The 19,181-nt window shown below is 43.2% G+C and overlaps 1 protein-coding gene across 1 annotated transcript in view; it reads left to right on the top strand.

The window, feature by feature from the left end:
- LOC147432847 (ARM repeat superfamily protein) overlaps positions 1 to 19,181 on the top strand; it is a 95,700-nt gene that overhangs the window by 54,176 nt on the left and 22,343 nt on the right. Inside the window, exons 13-14 of the mRNA XM_086492633.1 lie at positions 8,099 to 8,212; positions 8,296 to 8,457. Of these exons, the coding sequence (XP_086348759.1) occupies positions 8,099 to 8,212; positions 8,296 to 8,457 (276 nt within the window). The remainder of the gene's footprint in view (positions 1 to 8,098; positions 8,213 to 8,295; positions 8,458 to 19,181) is intronic.

Here is a 19,181-nt window from a genome sequence, read left to right as displayed (position 1 = left end):
TGGAATAGGTATGTTCATGGTTTTGTGTTGGAAATGGTTTCAGGAATTTTCAGCCATGGAGATTCTTGAAGAAGAAAGAAGCATGACACTCGACGAAGTTGAAGCATCGAAGGAGCCACAGAAGACTTTGTGTCTCTTTCGGCGCGGCCGAAAGAAGCAAGCGTTGTAGACCTTTATGAAGTTCAAGTACCGCACGACCCACACATCAGAGTGGGTCGGCGAAGAGTCTTTTTCCTGGATTCCGGATGCTATTGGCGATCTCCCTCGATGCTATACAATTCGGTACCTGTACTTCACTTTGAAAAGGAAGGGATTTCATGTGACACATCCAACCCTATGTGTCCGTGGACAAGCTACAGCAAGACAAGGGTTCAGTTAGTCCAGTCAGTCTAGATTAGAAGTGATTTGACACTTTTATGAGTCTATTCGTAGACCGTGCATACCCAGTCACTTAGTGTAGATGCATATCCTCTGGTTGCACACAACATGATCATAAGCATTCCCATCAGAATCCATCAGAATGCTTCAGGGGAATTTTCCAGTGCATTTAGCCTATTTTCCCTATTTTTGACATTTTCACTTATTATTTTTAGGTCACTTTTGTTGGAAAGTAGGTAGGGCAAATGGAGTAAGTTTGTATATAAGCAAACCTAGACTAGTACTAATTGGCAGAAGAGGCAGTAGGAGCACTCGCTCAACATGCAACTTCTCAGCAGAACCCTAAGCCCTAGCGTTTTTGCTCCACAGCAACCACCTAGCGTTTTTGGACCAGATTAGCCAGCGTTTTTACATTTGCAGATTCCTGGCGACAGAAGGCTCAACAAGAGACCTAGCATTTTGCAGTTGCAAGCCATCCGGCGACAACAGAGCCATTTTCAGCCCTAGCGTTTTTGATTTGCAGATCAGACCCAGTGTTTTGCGGATTCTCCGCGACGGAACCTGCACCTGTACCTGTAGCAAAGTGGAGATGAAAAATACAACTCGTGAAGCGTAGCTCGGATGAAGCTTTTGACTGCACGAACAGCTTCGAAAGGGGGGTAAAACACTAGGATGCCCGGTGGAAACGCTCTCGAAACGTTGAATTTGGCGATGCCGAAATCGGAAACCTGTTTGCTGATACCAGTTGAAGGTGCCGCGGGAAGCGTGTGCGAGTGCAAGTGCGAGAGCAGAGAGAGAGAGAGACCTACTGTTGGCTGGAGTGCACAACAACGCTATCCTGTTGCAGCTCCTTATTCTGTTTGTATTAAAGAATAAGTGGTTAAGTTAGTAGATGGGTTAGTAGTAAGTGGGATGTCCGGCCAGTTGGCCTGAATCTCAAAACAGAGGTTGGGGTAGCCGATGGGGGGGCTCTGCCGGCTTCAGCTGTTTTCAATAATTGGGGCTTCTCTCACTAGACCAAGCTCCGAGGTGGATCCCACGAGTTTCGTCTTGATAGCCATACACACATATGGATATTGCACATAATTAGCCACACACACACACACACACACACACACACACACACACACACACACACACACACACACACACAAATGGGAGCACAATTTTAATTTCCGCAATTAAGAAGCTTGAGGACTTAAAATTAAGTGTTATGAATACGCAAACTTGAGAGATTTCTCAAATTTGCGATAGAACCAAACCAAATATGCATACAAAATACAGAATATTAATCTAATTATTGATACTATTGATACGCCAATTACGATGCAAATATGAACAACGGTTAAATTTTTTTATGATCAATTAGCATGGGTAGTGGCACTGATAGTACGTATTTCAGTACTAAAGGACTTCAAAAGAAGAAAGTTAACGATGTAATTGACACGATAATTAATATGCAATGCAAAGGGGTGTGGAATTAACAATTGCAACAGCTAATTAGAGAAGGTGCCAATGCAATCTAGCTTAGGGGAATTGCAAATCCATAAGATCTAATTAGGTTAGAATATACTAATATAGCTAATAGCTCTGATACTAGTTGTAAGTCATGGTGGATGGGTTAGTGTACCATTCATGGCATAAGCATGATTAGAATAGAGTTAGCTTAGGGCTTGATATTGGGCACAATATAATAGAGTATAGTTGCAAAATTAAAGACTTCGTTTTTATCGAGCATAATGTGCCTCTATATAGGAATATACAAAGAGACAGCCTTTTGATACATGAATCATATATGTGGCTGCTTATGCACAAACAAAAGTGGCTATGCTTTATACATGGATTGTAAGAGGTTCTTCACATGGGTTATTGATAGTTACACATGAGATGCAGACATCATTGTTGCCGACATAGACCCATTAGTATCTCGTCGTCGACATCATCGTTGTCGACATAGACCCATCGGTAGCTGGTCGTCGTCGTCATCTTCGTCGACATAGAATTCATCAGTACCTTCTCGTCGTTCAATTCAGTTCTCTCAAGCGATGTAAAGTGTCCCTTGTTTGTGCGGAGTACTAGATCCGAGCTAAATCCTTTAACACTTCCGCTACACCTAACAGATAATGCACTTGTCAGATGCATTATTTGTGACTACCTATACAACATTCTCTGGCCCCACCTCGGTGATTGCCTGTTGGATATGGCCATAAGTAAACGCAGTTGTAATCTTCTCACCTGCCACCCCTGTATCCACTGTACGCAAGAAGTAGATGCCCAAACACGAGAACACAAGGATGTTGATTATGTGTCGCTTCCTTATGTCACTCCACCCGTCAGATATAATTGTGCAGGCAAACTCGTGCCATCTAACCTTGACTAGAGTCAAAAAAGCTTCAATCAAAGCCCTCTGCTTAGCTAGTATTGTCGTATGCATCTTTGTGTAGTCGAGACAGGTCCATGATTTTGTTGCTCCAACGTGGGCAATTTTAAGAGTGTGAGCAATCTCCATCTCGGCAATCCGTTGCCGTGTTTCCACCCAAGACTGCACATTCATAGCAAATGGCAAGGTGGTTTGCCAAGCACGTGGGAGAGTCTCCTCGTCACCCTCACCGTCATCAAGACGTGCCCTCTTTTTGCCACTTGGGGGTTGGGCCGAGGCTTCTCATGTACTTGTTTTAGTTAACCCTTCCACAAAAGCACAAGATAGTTTATAGTTTCTTGCGTCAACTTGCAAAGATGAATGAAAACTCGCGAGAGAGTCACAAGAACCCACAAGAGAAGGAGAGTCACAAGAACCCACAAGAGAAGGAATAAAGACGTAGAGATGTCCCAAAAAAGATTTGCCCTTTCGTTGAAACGTCCAATAACCTTTGGTCTAGTGCGATTGAACTAAATCAAACACACTCCCAAAGACGTAGAGAAGCCCGAGAGAATTGAGTACCTGGGGAGAATGTCAGATGTGGGGTTGCGCTCTGCCAAGCCTCTGCAACTCTTCTCTCTCTGCAACAAAGAGCTCTCTATTCTTCTCTGGTCTTCTATAAAACTTACAGAGCATCACAAGACCACAAAAAGCCTGGCGCTTGCAAATAACCCTGGCTAAGCTGGTCTGACGACACGCGCACGGCAAAAGGGGCCAAATTTTCTTTGACAGACGTTCGTTTGCTATCTTCTCGTACGTACCGTACCGTACTGTACATACGGATGCAACCTTGCAATAGACAGCTTGTTCTCTTCTTACTAGAGATTTAGAGATTTAGGGAGATGACCTCCCCTCACCCACAACACCAGTGGAGGGAGACTTTCACAGGTCATGGACTTCTTTCAGAGAGCTACTCCGATTCCACCCTCCGACTCGTGGAGAGGGGTCATTGTTACAGGCTTGGACACTCCAAGTGAGAAACCAATCATCAGGTGCAACGGAAGGGTTTAAGGATTTTAACTTGGATCTAGGACTTCGCACAAACACAAGCTTACTTTATTTCACTGAAGAAAAAACTGAGCACAATGAAAGAGAGAGGCACAAAGAGAGAGGAGAGATGTCACCGCATGTCGGGTCCCAACCACCCTCAAGGGTCCCCTTGCTCTGTTGCTAGAGCAAGTACTTGCTTTAGATTACTTGCACAATGCTGATACAATGGCTAAATGCTGAATACTGAAAGCTTCATGCTGATGCCAATCTAGTGCAAAAACGCAAAGTCTAATCTGGTGCAAAAACGATTGTGTGGAGCGGAAGTGATTTATGGCGATAACGCAAGATGAGTGCTCAGTGCGTACTCCAGGTTCCTTTTACTTCATGAGAGTTACTTTTACTTCATGAGAGAGATGCAATAGACTAGAGAGAAAAAAGAATGATGTTGTGAGTGAAGGCTCTGTGAGTGATAGAGAGAAAAGCAAGACTAATACCGGACGGGGTCCCAAACCCTTCTAGAGAGGTATTTACTATTTACTTCAGATTTGCACAAATGCTGATACAATGGTCCTAGATGCTGAGTTGGTGATGGGATTTTGCTACTGATGCTTGGATTTGCGAGGCTAAGAGCTGAAAATAGAAAACGCTAGTGTATCTGACTTGGATCCGCGACTGTGACGAGGTTCTGGGCTGATCTGCTGATGTCGATGTTGAGGGTGTTGATGATGACGATGGAAATGGGCAGTAACAGGATGGCACCACGTGCCAACTGAAACTGTGACAGACGTTTAGCACTTCAAATAACTCAACAGAAAGACGGAGAGAATCCACACGAGCTTCTCTAAGTTGTTGGGGGTTAGGATTTTGATCCTAACCCATTTAGTATTTAGGCCACTTGGCGAGAACTTGTAAGTCGGTGAATCTTTCTCCTTCTTCTACTTGTGCTAGGGTTTAGGCCCCTTGGCTGGGATCTACAGGTTGGCTAGAGTCTTTAGTGACTCGGCACGTCAGGAGTTTGTGACATGGGCTGAAATCTGAAAACGCTGGCTGATCTGTGCTGAATTTGCAAATTGTAGAAAGCTGGCTAATTTGCTCAGATGCTGGAAACTGCTAACGCTAGAGCTGATCTGGAATTGTAGAGCTGATTTTGTGCTATGGGATGATGCTGGGCAAAAACGCCCTTGTATTGGGGATGCTGATGGCCTGGCAGCCCATAGGGTGCTACTGGTCCTTTGTTCGGATGATTTAAGGTGACCCCAAGGGTCTCCTATATAGGGATTCATTGCTGGGTCGAGCAGTCTCCAAGAAGGCTCAACGCCTTGCAATTAAAAATGCATGATAAATGTCAATTATTAATAAGTTGATCATTATTAATAAGAGGTGCTTCGTATGCGGTACTACCAAGGTTGGGATATTGATAATAGACTATGCGAACACTTCCCAATGCCTACACCTAGTAGACGCTGGCCGTGCTCATGTGAAATCAGAGGGTATGCAACTACTCTAAAGTGCTTGCACATGCACTTCCTGCGTACAGGCTACCAAGGGTGCGAGAGTGGAAGGAGCGTAGCTAGTCAGCAAGGCTTCCTACTGCTTGAACGAATCTCAAGAAGAGCAGTTATAGCAGCAGCTAACCGAGCTAGTGGCTAAGGGTTCATACGACCTAGTGTAAGTCCATTTGTTGCTCCTATTAAGTTTGTTTGCAAGAAGCTTCTCGTTTGTGTGTAGATTAAAGAGCACTCAACAAGATGGCAATCTAGAAAAAGTTTCCTATGCCTTGCATTGAGTATATCCCATAGTTACCCGGAACGGGAACGGGAACGGGAACGGGAACGGGAACGGGAACGGGAACGGGAACGGGAACGGGAACGGGAGGTTCCAGAACAAGACGAGAACGGGGAGGAGGAGGGGGGCTCGGAATGGGAACGAGGCCGGAACGGTCGACTAAAGTAAGGCTTGAATTACCTCCATTCGGCTTAGTCCCAAATCGACTTCTAAACAACCCCAACATTGCCCCAAAATCTTCCCTCAAACTACCCCAAATATGTCCCTTAAATAGTCCCAAATCTGCCCCCAAATGTCTACTTTTTTGCCAGCAAATGCCTACTTTTGCCCGTTCCACCCCACGTTCAGCCGTTCCACCTCCCTGTTCCTCCCTGTTCCCCCCCTCCCTGGTTTCGGAACACCGTTCCGGTTACACTTTGTTTCGAAACGGTGTTCTGTTCCTGACTTCGTTTCGGGAACGGGACTTGTCTAGAACACCGTTTCGGAACGTTTAGGTTGCGTTTCGCCCGCTCCCTGTTACAATGGTATATCCTAAATAGGTTCAATGGGGTTAAGGTCTTCAGCAAAGCCGATCGCAAGAGTGGGTACCATCAAGTAAGGGTATTCAAGGGCGACATCTACAAGACTGCCTTCAGGACCAAGCGAGGGCAATGGGAGTATGTGGTTATGCTTTTTAGATTGATAGGTGCTATGGGTACTTTCAATGGTCTCATGGTAGGTCATTTTGGTGACATGATCGGCATGTGTGTTTTTTTTTCTAGATGATAGTCTCATTTTCCTTTTTTGCATCATGGGAATAGCATGAACGGGTTGTAGAGAAGGTTTTAGCTCGTTTAGATAAGTGCCAATTGTATATTGCAGCTAAGAAGTCAGATTTTTTTTGACTAGGGTAATGTGCATCGGAAGTGATTAATGGTGAATGCTCATGATGAGTGCTCAGTGTGTACTCAAGGTTCCTTTCACTGCATGAGAGAGTTCCTTTTACTTCATGTGAGAGATGTGCAATAGACTAGAGAGAGGAGAGAATGGTACTGTGAGAGAGAGAGAGAGAGAGAGAGAGAGAGAGAGAGAGAGAGAGAGAGAGAGAGAGAGAGAGAGAGAAGGAGACTTAACACCAAATGGGGTCCCAAACCCCACTCCAAGGGCCCCCCTCTCTACCGCTAGAGAGGTATTTTCTTTAGATTGCACAAATGTCGATACAATGGCCCTAGATGCCGATGTGAGCTTGCTATTGATGCTTGGATCTGCGGGCTAAAATGCAAACGCTGGCTGATTCTTCTGCTGAAGCTAGCAAATGGCTAATGGCTGAAAAACACTGGTGCTATGGGCTGACAAGGGTGCCAGAACACTCCCTAGGCTGTCATAAACCCTAGAAATAGGACAGCGTGTCCACATACATGCACAAAACAAGCCCACCTAGGTACAAAGCGTTTATGGATTCCTCCTCATTATCAACTAACGATCGAGTACGAATGTTGTTGCCATTATCATAGGAGCTCCATTGACACCAGTATAAATACAACATTGGAAGCCTTTATCATCAAGATGAGTCACTTGTGATAGGGCATTGGCCCTCAATTGAGTGAGATGTCCACATCTACCGAGGAGAGGACTGAGACACCTCCACTTCCATTGGACCAGGACTATTCCTTGAGCGCCAAAGGAGGAGGATGCCATAGCATCTCAACCAATTAAATATACATCTTCAAGGAGGATGACACCGTGATGACACAGTTTTAGATTGTAGTAGTAGTAGTAGTATTTTGTTCCACTTCTAGTTCTTTTGTACCCAGACATGGTATTAGATTCACTATTTTGTAACTGATTGGTCTCATAGGTCATTTTGGCCTTTTGAAGACGTTAATATAACATTTCATTTCATTTCATTTCATTTCTCTCTCTCTCTCTCTCTCTCTCTCTCTCTCTCTCTCTCTCTCTCTCTCTCATGCTCCAGACTAGGTAGTTCCTTATTGTATTTTCTTTAAGCTTATTTTATACATTCTTATAGCCCATAAAATTAAAGACTATGTTTTAATATTGGCAGGGGAAATGATGTTTAGTATGTGGTGTTATACTTTGCTGTAAAGCACATCATCGTCCCGTAATTTACTGCTATTGTTGGTGGGGCTCAATTATCCCCTGCATAAGGTTGAAATGTTCTTCTCTGATTTTATGAAGAAATTTGGTACAAAGACAAGAATGTGTTCTGTAGAGAGAGGGAGTCAGAAAGCTGACCTGGCAATGGTCATACTGCGTTTTTGGGTTGATGTCGAGGGCTGAAAACGCTGCCTTGCTGCAGGGCTGCAGGTGCGTTTTTGTGGCTGAAATCGCTGAGGGTCTGCAAGTATGGCTAGCGTTAGTAAAACGCTGAGGCTGCTGCCGATAGGGGATAAAAACGCCGCAATGTTTTGATATCCATCATACAATTTAATACCAGAAAAACTTTTTACGCTAGAGGGCTCTTTACATAGTTGAATAGTAGCTCCCACCTGATATTAGATTGTTCTTTGATTGCTCTTAATTCAGACAAATATAAAGACGCGTAACACAGCATATGACATTCTCGTGCAACTGGGGCGTAGCTTGAAGGAGACAGATCCTCTTGGTTATGATGGGAAATTGATTCAGTTTTTCACCATGGTAAATATTGACTGTAAGAAGCTCTTCCAAAAGCATTTGAAGTTTTTTCTGATTGATCTTGGTGTTTTTCTCTCTTTGTGCAGATTGTTGGCTGTTTAGCAGGGAGCACACCCCATATGAGAAGTGCTGCAATTACAGGACTTGCTCGGTTGATCTACGAATTCCATGATTTGTGTCAAACGATTCCTGAACTCTTACCTTCTGTTCTTCTTCTGCTGCAAACCAAGAGTCGAGAGGTTATCAAGGTGACTTCTCACAAACAACCTCGAGTTTAACATTTTTAAAGGTCCAGAAATTCAATCTGCACAACTGATGAAATGCACACGTGCATGCTTATATGTGAAATTGCTTCAAGACTGAAAGACGTAGTTAGGATTTGAATGGCTCAATAGAGGTTGTTCGCCTTGAAGCAATGCCAAACTAGAATCTCTTGGCCTCGAAGCAATCATGCAAGGCTGTTGACCAATTGTTTGTTGGAGTCGGCCAGCCTGTATCTCAAGTTCATTTACGAGTGATCAAGAAGGAGAAGAAGTCTCTGTGGAAGGCTGAGCTCTTTTATATGTACTTTTATGTTTCGGGGCCTTATAAGCCAAGGTCCTTTTGCAAGATGATATGTAGGCTCATTTGTCACATGAGCTTTCGTTTGAGGGACTAAAATGGTGAGAAAAAATTAGGTATGTATTGAAGAGACTAGGGTGTTCACAATTCCAGTGTAAAGTGAAAAAGTGGAAAGAAGGTTGACAAAGGGGTCAGTCACTGTAAATGGGAATGTGTAACCAATAGAAAAGGGGTTGGTCCGCATGGACCATGGTTGTGAAAAACAGCTGATGTATGTGTTACTAGTTCAAGTGTCATGTGCACATTGCACTTGAGCCACGTGGACAAGCTACTACTACAGGTCAACCTCAGTCTTAGTACACATTAGGATCTAGCATGGCACTAAGTGAGGCTCTAGAAGGACATGCATGATCAGGTAGGTCATAGTTACATACCCTCATTTGCATAGTACAATCACTTACGTCATTCATTAATAAGTGACTTTGACATGACATTTATAAAAAGTAGATAGGGCAAATGGCTAAAAAACCTATAAAAGAGTCACTTGGCCTTCAATTTTTAGGATCGTCAAAACCCACTACCCACAGGGGCACCCAGTGCCCACGGCACGTCAGTACCCTCATCGCCAACACTTCAAGACCCTCACCATCAGCGTTTTCAGCCAGCACCCATTTTGTGTTTTATCCATCAGAATCCAGCACTAGCATTTTCAGCCATGAAAATCAGTGTTTTCAGCCTCAGCATTATATTCAACCTAGCATTTTTGTAGCAGATCGGCCTTACTGCTTTTGCATCTGACCAACATCAGCACAAAGTATTTGGTATTCAGCATTTAGTCATTGTATGCAAGTAATCTAAAGCAAGTACTTGCTCTGGCATTAGAGCAACGGGGCCCTTGAGGGTGGTTGGGACCGACATACGATGTCGTCTCTCTCTCTCTCTCTCTCTCTCTCTCTCTCTCTCTCTCTCTCTCTCATCGTGTTCAGTTCTCTCAAGTGAAGTATTTAACAAGGTGGAATCCGTACGTACATACCTAACGATTCCGTACGGTACAACACGGCTTTCTTTGTTTTCTTTGTTTTGGGGTGTTTTCTTTGTTTTTGGATTTTTTTTTTTGGGGCGTTTTCTCCACGAACCACTCGCGCTAGGGGCGCTTTTAGATTTGGATAATAGGGTGAAGGGGAGAGAGCCTTAGGTTTTTTTAATCGACCAGGATTACAAAAGACTCTCTTTTGAAAGGTCTGTGAACTTAAATTTAGTGTAATTTTCTTTTTTTACAAATGGTACGTACCTATCACGTACCTAAAGGTTGGTTCAGTACGGAAGTACGTTCCGTACGTACCTAAACCGTACTGTACACTACGTACCTTTCCACCTTGTGAAGTAAAGTAACCTTGTGTTTGTGCGAAATACTAGATCTGAGCTAAAATCCTTAAACCCTTCCGCTTCACGTGACATCAAGAGGCATATTTTCTCTATAAAAAATCTGGCTATGGTTTTTGTCTCTTTAACGTCATTGCCGGAAAAGCTCAAAAGCACTCGTGCTATAATTACTAACGAGGTGGATGGACTTGACGGAGGTAGGGTTTGAAGCTCTCCTTCATTTAGCTAATTGTTGCTATCGAGTTCATAGGAGTAATAGCTTCTGTACGCTATTAACACTAACTCTTTTGAATTTAGCAACGACAGTTCTCTTTGGTTATTTTTCTTTTCAGAAGCCATGAATTTCCAAATTTGTGCTGGATTTTTGCGAGTGGGAAAACGTGAGTAGTGTGAGGGTGGAGGTAGAGGAACTTGTGTGGCCTTTTGTAGAGCTTGTAGAGTTGTGTTGATGGTGTGTTTCTCTTTTGTGGGCTGATGAATAAGTGAATGGGCTTTCAATTACCCTTCAATTGGGTTTTTCTATTTCCACAACTGAATGTGTATATGTGAGTGTCTTTGGAGGCCCTCTTATTGTGATAGGAGGTGTGCATATCTATAGAGTAACTACCTTCACCTAGTCGTGCGTAGATGACTTGGTGTAGTTTTGTTTTTAGGTGAAAGGAGGCGTCGTAGAGTCCATCCTCTATATCCCTCACTTCAAAGTTCTTCCTCACTTCATCCAAGGTTCAACGATCTCCAGTTGATTAAATGCCCACGTAACATGGTGTCATTAAGTGAATGGAATTGCTTATATTCAAATGTGCATACACCCTAGGGTTTCACATTGTGGGTTGTTTGTAATTTTAGTTACTTTTTCATGTTGTAACATGCACATTATATCCATTTGAAGTTATTTGAAGACACCAAATGAGACAAGGGTATCAAATTTTCAAATTTTTTATCATGAGTTACGAGTATCATGGTTCAGAAAAGTAATCCAGTATGTTGGAATGTGATCGACCAGTTGCTAAGACCAATGTCCAATTGGTTAAAAGAATCATGAAAAATGCTTGTATATTTTTGGAAAAATTACCAAAATACCCCTTTAATTTGTGGAAATCCCCAAAATACCCCTCAAATTCCAAAAACTCCCAAAATACCCCCAATATTTTGTCATAAATTCCCAAAATTCCCTTCAAATTTTCTAAAATTCCCAAAATACCCTTAGTTGTGAGATTAAATTTCTCCAAAAATAAATTTTTTTGTAGCTTTTCATAAGATGACTGATTGTCTATCGTACAAGATGCTAAAACTAGAATTTGAGTTGGTTATATAGGCTTTCGAGATGAACTGTTTCATTATGTTTAGACATAATTACCTTTTTTGTGAGGTAATTTGTGACAAATTACATGCTAAGCACTTGAAAACGGATCTCAATCGTCAAAAAGGAATAAAGATTAGAAAATTTTGAACAATCCAACCAAAATAGATACAAGGGTGTTTTGGGAATTTTTGAAATTTGAGGGGTATTTTGGAAATTTTTACAAATTAGAGGGATATTTTGGTAATTTTCCCTTCATTTTTGCATCGTATTAAGGTTAGTTTTAATCTTTCTTCTTTAGGAATGTTCAAGACAATTAGCAATAAATTGAGTAAGTGGGGAGCTTAACAGCTCACTTATTGTTTACTTAGTGATACATTGTCGCAAAGTCATGATGTGGCGTACCCAATTGGAAGAGAAATGGTCGAGTGTGTCACGATTGTGACTATGTTTATAGTATTACATCTACTCCTAGTTGCAGGTATGCAAAGTGCCATGCCAAGGAGGACCCCTACGCTTGGATGGTCGCGACCCTTCACCCAAAAGACGTGCCTCTTCGCCAAAAGCCACACTCCTTGACACCCCTTCGCTCTACGGTTGCGACTCTTCGTCCAATGGTTGCAGCTCTTCGCCGAAAGGATGTGTCTTTACGTCTAAAGTCGCATCTCTTCACCATGAGACGTGTCTTTTCATTTGTGTCTCTTTTTCTTCTATATAAGGAGTCTATGGTACTCAGTTTTCAACAATTCGTTCAATCAATCAAACACACATTCATTGTCTTGAGTCTCAGTTGATCTTAAGTATGAAGTTTTAGTCTTAATTATAGGATTAGCACCACCAATCCTCACAGTGGTATCATAGCAAATTTTGTTCGTGGGACCCGAAGATTGTGAGCCTCTCACTCTCGCCGCTACCCTTTCTTGGAGTTGTATGGAAGCAGAAGAAAGGTAGTACATATGTGCATACGAGCATGAGGTAACTTGAATTTTATCACTTTAATTCTATATATAAAAGACAGAACACGGATATGTCTGTATGGCATACCCGGTGAATGTTTGTTGGTGACTCTTCGCGTGTCCCTTCCCTCGGGTGATACCTCTTGAACCCACTCTCCCACCCAATCATGTGAAAGGGCACGGACTCGGCAGGCAGCCACACCTTCGCCCATGCTCGCACCCTTTCCTCAAGGCGACGTACCCCTTTGCGCACCCCTTTGTGGGCCGAATTTCAGACATGCTGGGCTGAATTTCATACGCTGGCTGAATTTTGCCTTTACACCCCTTTGCTGGCTGCCCTTGCCCTTTCGCTGGCTGCCCCTTGTGACCTTTCGCTGGCATGCCTCTTTGCTGCCCTTTATTGTACATAAAACCTCAGCAGCGTGCAATGTCTAAAAACCAGCAACGCAAGCCTTTTACGTACAACTCAAGCAGCGTAATACTTTAGAAAAACTTAGCCCAAAGGTTCTCTTTGAAATCGGCCTGCTAGCCCCAATTTTTAAAAACCCATGTGGACACACCTTTTAAGTGACCACCTCTAAACTTACCCAATGTGAACTCACTAAGAGATATATTGAAAGAAAATGGGACAACAATGTGGCTTTTTCCTTGTGGGCAACCGTATTCCTTGTGTGTTCTCTTCTCACATAGCGCTCGCCACTGGCTTCTTGTACGTGTGGGGCTCCCCTCTACCATGGACAAGGACTTCGACATTCCGGTCCCTTTCTCTTGTACAAAGATAAAGTTCCCGCCAGCAAACTGCGGCAAATTTGTTCCCTTCATGAGATTCTTGTCATTCCAGATTCTCCCTACCCAAGCCGCAGGTTATCATTATTCCCGATTCCCCGACTCGAAAGCCGAAATCCGTCCTAGACGCAGTTTCACTCTTGAAGTATGTCCTTAAGCTTATTCCAAGTTATCAATTACTCCCTCTAAATAGTCGGCATGGCTGAATCACAAGATGGCGATGACAATATTTTACCCAAGGACCCGATAGCATTTTTAAAAAAGTAGATGGCAGCACTTTCTAGGAGTCTCGCATCAATTCACACTCGCTTAGAGCAGATGCAGACACAAAACACCTCGAAATCGTCCTACAACTTCTCAGACGACTAATGCTACTTATCCGCCATCTTCTTCTGAAGCTTCATGGTTGACCAGGAAGAACCACTCAAACAAAAGCCTTTGAAACTCAAATTTTATCACCCATAGCATGGTTTCTTAGAGACAACTAGACACAAAGTACCTTCGTGCGAGCAGCAAAAGTCTCAGCATGAATATTCTTGGAAATGCTACAGTTTTAAGCAACCAACTTCTTATTGAAATCATCAGCAACAAAAGCAGCAACATGAAGCTTCCAAAGCATCATCAACGATATCAAGATGGGCTTACTTAGTGGCACATATATTCGACCCTAGTCGAGTACTCAGTCGTGAATGCCGCGACGTTGGACAAGTTCCCCCTCGCGAGCCATGCCCTACATTTAAGTCTTTCTTGTCTGATGGTGGTACAATTGAAGGTTTATTGATCCTTTACTTGTGCACGAGGATCCTTCAGAGGTCTAAGAGGCAATAGCTCCCTCGACCTCCCCCTTCTCAATTGGAAGCCTCAATACCCGTTGAAACAACCGAAGATTGAGAAGATTCAAGTTCTTGTGTGACAACCAATATGCACATAACCCTTCCTTGGTCCGTGATCAAGGCATAAAAAGTCGCCTCATCACTGCCCTTGGAGAATACAGTCTTTGTCTCTAAACAGATATTAGATGCTATGGTGAATGATAATTTTTCAAACTTGAAGATTCCAGTTCTTACCTTAAGCGGTGCAGGGTAAAACATATGCTGACTCTTGCAGCACGCCTTCAGTCGCTGCATTTGAATCTTTGGACACAACGTGTTCCACAGAGAAACCTTTACAGATGGATATACCTCCAAACACTACTCTGTCTCAGTCTACGACATCCCTTCAGGAGGATTTTACTGTTCCAAACAAACCAATGGAATGCCTTACAGATTTCCAATGAGTGATCATCACTCAACAGAAACTGCAAGTCAGTTTACCAATAGTTTTACCTGAAGCAGATAAAGATTCAATTTTTTCTTGGACAAAGCTCAAAGTTACAAACGACTTTGACAAAGACACTAATCAAGTTGCATATATGATTAGTTTTCAGTTTGGCAAAATAGTTGTGGTCAATAACAGTGCCATGACATGGGATTTGACAGTTAGAGCTTTGGATACAGAAGCAACTAGAATACATTTTCCTTCTCCCGGAGTTTCTATAACTACCTTGGTTTTATTATAAATGGGAGGGAATGTCAGGATTGTGACTATGCTAACAGTATTACATCTACTCCTAGTTGTAGATACGTGAAGTGCCATGCCAAGGAGGACCCCTACACTTGGATGGTCGTGACTCTTCGCCCAAAAGACGTGCCTCTTCGGCAAAAGCCACACTCCTTCGACGACTGGTCACACCCCTTCACTCTACGGTTGCGATTCTTCGTCCAATGGTTGTAGCTCTTTGTCGAAAGGAAGTGTCTTTACATCTAAAGTCGCGTCTCTTAACCATGAGACGTGTCTTTTCATTTGTGTCTCTTCGTCTCCTATATAAAGAGCCTATTGTACTCAGTTTTCAACAATTCGTTCAATCAATCAAACACACATTTGGTGTCTTGAGTCTCAGTTTGATCTTAAGTATGAAGTTTGTCTTAATTATAGGATTAGCACCACTAATCCTCAGAGTGAAGAAGAGGAACTGTAACGTGAAGAATTGAACCTAGAAAGTGTGGCTGAGGAGCCCGAACAGGAGGAGTTAGGGTTTTTAATAAAAACCTAATTTTACCCAACTTATGGAATGTAATAGACTTGGCACCCCAAGTGGAGAATCTGGCACGACACACGAGAGAGAATCACTTTCAAATACTTCACACTTAAATCAGAGCTCAATTGAGTCGACACTGCCCGACGTAGTTTTGTGCCCAAAGAGATTGGCCCCAAAGACTGGTGCCCCTTTTGGTATTTCTTTTTTTATTGATGCTTGAGCAAAGTACACTTGCCCGCAGGTCCTCTCTGCTCGAAGGCTCGTCAGCACAACTGAGCCAAAGAGTGGCCGAGGGGTCTTATATAAAGGCCTTGGTCATGGAAAGTCGTTACATTAAAAACTTTCAAACTCGAAAGCAATCTCCCCCAAAAACTGGCACTGATTTTCAGCCAGCGCAATTTACGAAAAATCTGGACGCTGCCACGTCAGCACTGTCAACGAGAATTACAGCCGTCCGTACAGCTTGTTAACGCACTCGCCGTGCTCCGTACAGCTTGCCGCCAGTTCAAATAAAATCATAGTGTCCCTAGGGTCCATCTGACGAGACCCTATAAGTTGGAACAACTTATTAGTTTGGATCTATTCCATTTGGCATTCCACGTCATCAGTTTGTGACATACTCCCCTTTTGAAAGAATTGTAATTGCCCTCGATTACGCCTGCAAAAACAGACAGAGGCCATAAACTAGTTTAGTAGACACTGACTCCTAAGTACTAACGCACTAGACAACACAAATCTAGCACTTGCACAATAAACTCAGTTAGTGCACGTTCAGATTATATCCAAATCAAATCTCATAAAATTCCATCGAGATCATAGACCATGATTCCTGGCAACGTATTTAGCAATCGCATCTAGATCCACACCGGACCTTACTGATGTCGGATTAACTCTCTTATTGCTATCATGTTTATAGAATCTCAAGACCAACATGCTGCAGTCATTGCATCTTTCAATCTTGCACTCAAACAAAAATCACATGAGAGTACACATCAATCAAATTCAAGTTCGGAAATTTCCATTTCCAATTTCCTTATTCATAAAGTCATATAGCAGAATACTGTTAGCACAACAGTATACCTGAAATCCAAAGAAAATCAATGACTTTATTCCGTCTAGGTACTCTGTGACAAAGGAGCGGAGTGACTCCCCTCTCGTGACGTCCCGTCAGCACTAGATTCAACCCTGCTGAACTGTGGGATCTTTCGGAATAGATGCAGCTAAGGCGAAAGTCTCAAGGTAAAGTTCCCATATTTGTGCTAGGTCCTCCTCCTCCATCCACTTTGCATCCAATGCCGGATAGTTCTTGAATTTCACTAAGAACCGTTGAATCACTTTACCTATCACTTTCCTTTCTTTATGAGCCAGTATCTGTTTTGGAACAAGTATCTTCTCGCTCTCTTCCACTTCACGTTGCTCATCAGGCTCCCTGGCAACTGGCATCTCACCCCTAAAAGGTTTCGAGAGAATCACATGAAAAGCATTGTAAATCTTCCATGTGTGTGGCAACTTGAGTCTGAAGGATACATCATTTATCTTTTCTTGGATCTTGAAAGAGCCATAATATCTCATGCGGAGCTTTGGAAAAAGCCGTTCCTTCCCCTTTCGTTTCCTTAGGCGTGCCTTCTCAAAACGTGAGAGCACCTAGTCATCCTCCCTCAACTTCAAGTTGCGTCGATGTTTTCTGCTGCCTTCTTATGCCGTGCTTGAGACTTTTCTAAAGCCTCGCGAACCTTGGCAAAAGTAGTGTCCAAATCCCTTGTGTACTGATCTGCTTCAAAAATCTTGTCCTTGGTGCTAAGAAAGTCCCCCAGAAATGGGGGGACTTTCTTAGCACCTTCGATTACCTCAAATGGCGCCTTTTCCCATCAAAGAGTGAACCGTGTTATTGTAGGCAAATTCCACCAAAGGCAAGTATTTTTTCCTTTGGATCTTCTGACGCGAAATGTAAGACTTCAATAAATCCAAAACCACTAAGTTGGCTTTCTGAGGTTGCCCATCTGTCTGTGGGTGGAATGAGGATGAGAACTGCAACCGCGTGCTAATGTTTTCCCAATGCCCTTCAAAACAAACTCGTGAATCGGGGATCTTTGTTCGAGACTATCGACTGACGCATGCCATGTAATCGAAAAATCTATGCAATGAACAGTCTCGCCAAATGATTAGGCTTGACCATCTTCTTTACTGAATAAAGTGAGCTTGCTTGCTAAATCTGTCAACAACTGTCGAAATGTCATCGTGCCCACTTTGAGTCTTGGAAAGATAAAAAATGAAGTCCATAGCAATGCTTTTCGAGGGGCGGGAGGGAATGGGTAAAGGCTGTAGAAGTCATGGTGCATTATGCCTCTCAAAACTTGACCTTTTGGTTACTAAACAACTGCGAAGAAAGGCATGCACATCCTTTTTGAGCCTCGGCCAATAGAAGTAATGCTCAATACCCTTCAAGGTGGTATCTACGCCGCGGTGGCCCGTAAACGGTGGACAATGGCACTCTGTCAAAACCTTTTCCCTCAAAGGCTATGTAATACACAACATTGTTTTCCGCATCAAATAGCCGTCCAATATGGAAGAGCCTAAGATTGTCTCCTCACTTTGTATCCGTGTAAAAATGTCAGTAAAATCAGGATCTGTGGCGTATTGGTTGACCATATCCCCGAAGCTTCGGTGATGTATCGTGGAAATAGCCAGAACCAAGGGCTTCAGAGACAATGCATCTACCACTAAGTTCTTCTGTCTTTGAACATGGACAATTTGGAAGTGAAATTGTGACAGGATGTTAGCCCACTGCATCTGCTATCCTGAAAGCTACTTCTGTGACAAGAAGTGGCGTAAACTCCGATCATCCGAAAAGACTGTAAAATCAGCTCCAAGTAAATAGTGTCGCCACTGCGTAAGAGCATGGGTAACTGTCAATAGATCTTTCTCATAGATCTGTGCTACTATCTCTAGACGTGAAAACATCATACTATTGTAAGCAATGATATGGCGTTCCTGCATCGAAACTGCGCCCAAACTGCGACCACAATCATCACAGTAAACTTCAAATGATTTTTGCAAGTCTGACAAGGCCAACACTGGTTTTGATGTTATTTTTCCTTGAGAGTTTGAAATAGGGTAGTTTTCGTACGTCGAACGGAACCTGTCGTTCTATCCGTCCGGACCCGTCGCGTCTCGTTCGTTCCGTCCGGTCATTTTTTTCGGCAATTTATGACCGTTGGCAGTTTTTTGACCGTTTGCAGCGTCCACTGTGTAAGCTTTTTGGAGCCGTTTACGGGCAGTTTTGAAGCCAATTGCAATGCCCATGGCCCATGGGCCATTGCCATGCTTATTGCCCAATGCCCATTGCTCACATGCTCTTCCTCTAGGCTCTTCCTATTTAAGCAACCCTTCCCCTTTGTTATCCAACACAACCTACAACTACAAGCTACATTGTACAAGCTCTAGCCCTAAGCCTCTCAATGCTCTAGCCTCTCATCATCCATGTGCTTCCATTGAAGCTCTCAAGTGGGCTCAAGCTCTCGAGTCTCCATTGGGTCTATCGTCTCTCTCCTTCAAGCTCCCTTGGGTGACGGGTCTCTTCTTCAAGCTTCCTTGGGTCTCTCTCTCTCTCTCTCTCTCTCTCTCTCTCTCTAATCTATTGATACGTCATACATCATACTAGTAGCTACTAGCTACATACTACATAACGCCGCCTCCTCTTCATGAAGCCTTTGAGAAGCATTGCCGATATTTTGAGCGGGTGGGGGGCAAGCAAAACTCTTGCAAGTGGTGGTGCAAATATTGCCCAAAAGCTACGACCTCTTCCGTCACCCGTCTCATCATCCACTTGACAAAGATGGGAGGACAAGCGGGGCCATGTCCTAATATCCCCGAAGATATCCTTGCGGAATGCAAGAGAAAGTATCTTCC

This window comes from Adiantum capillus-veneris, chromosome 20 (genome assembly GCF_014529385.1).
Source record: "Adiantum capillus-veneris isolate H3 chromosome 20, ASM1452938v2, whole genome shotgun sequence".
Taxonomy (NCBI): domain Eukaryota; kingdom Viridiplantae; phylum Streptophyta; class Polypodiopsida; order Polypodiales; family Pteridaceae; genus Adiantum; species Adiantum capillus-veneris.
This window is presented reverse-complemented; position numbering and strand designations above follow the sequence as displayed.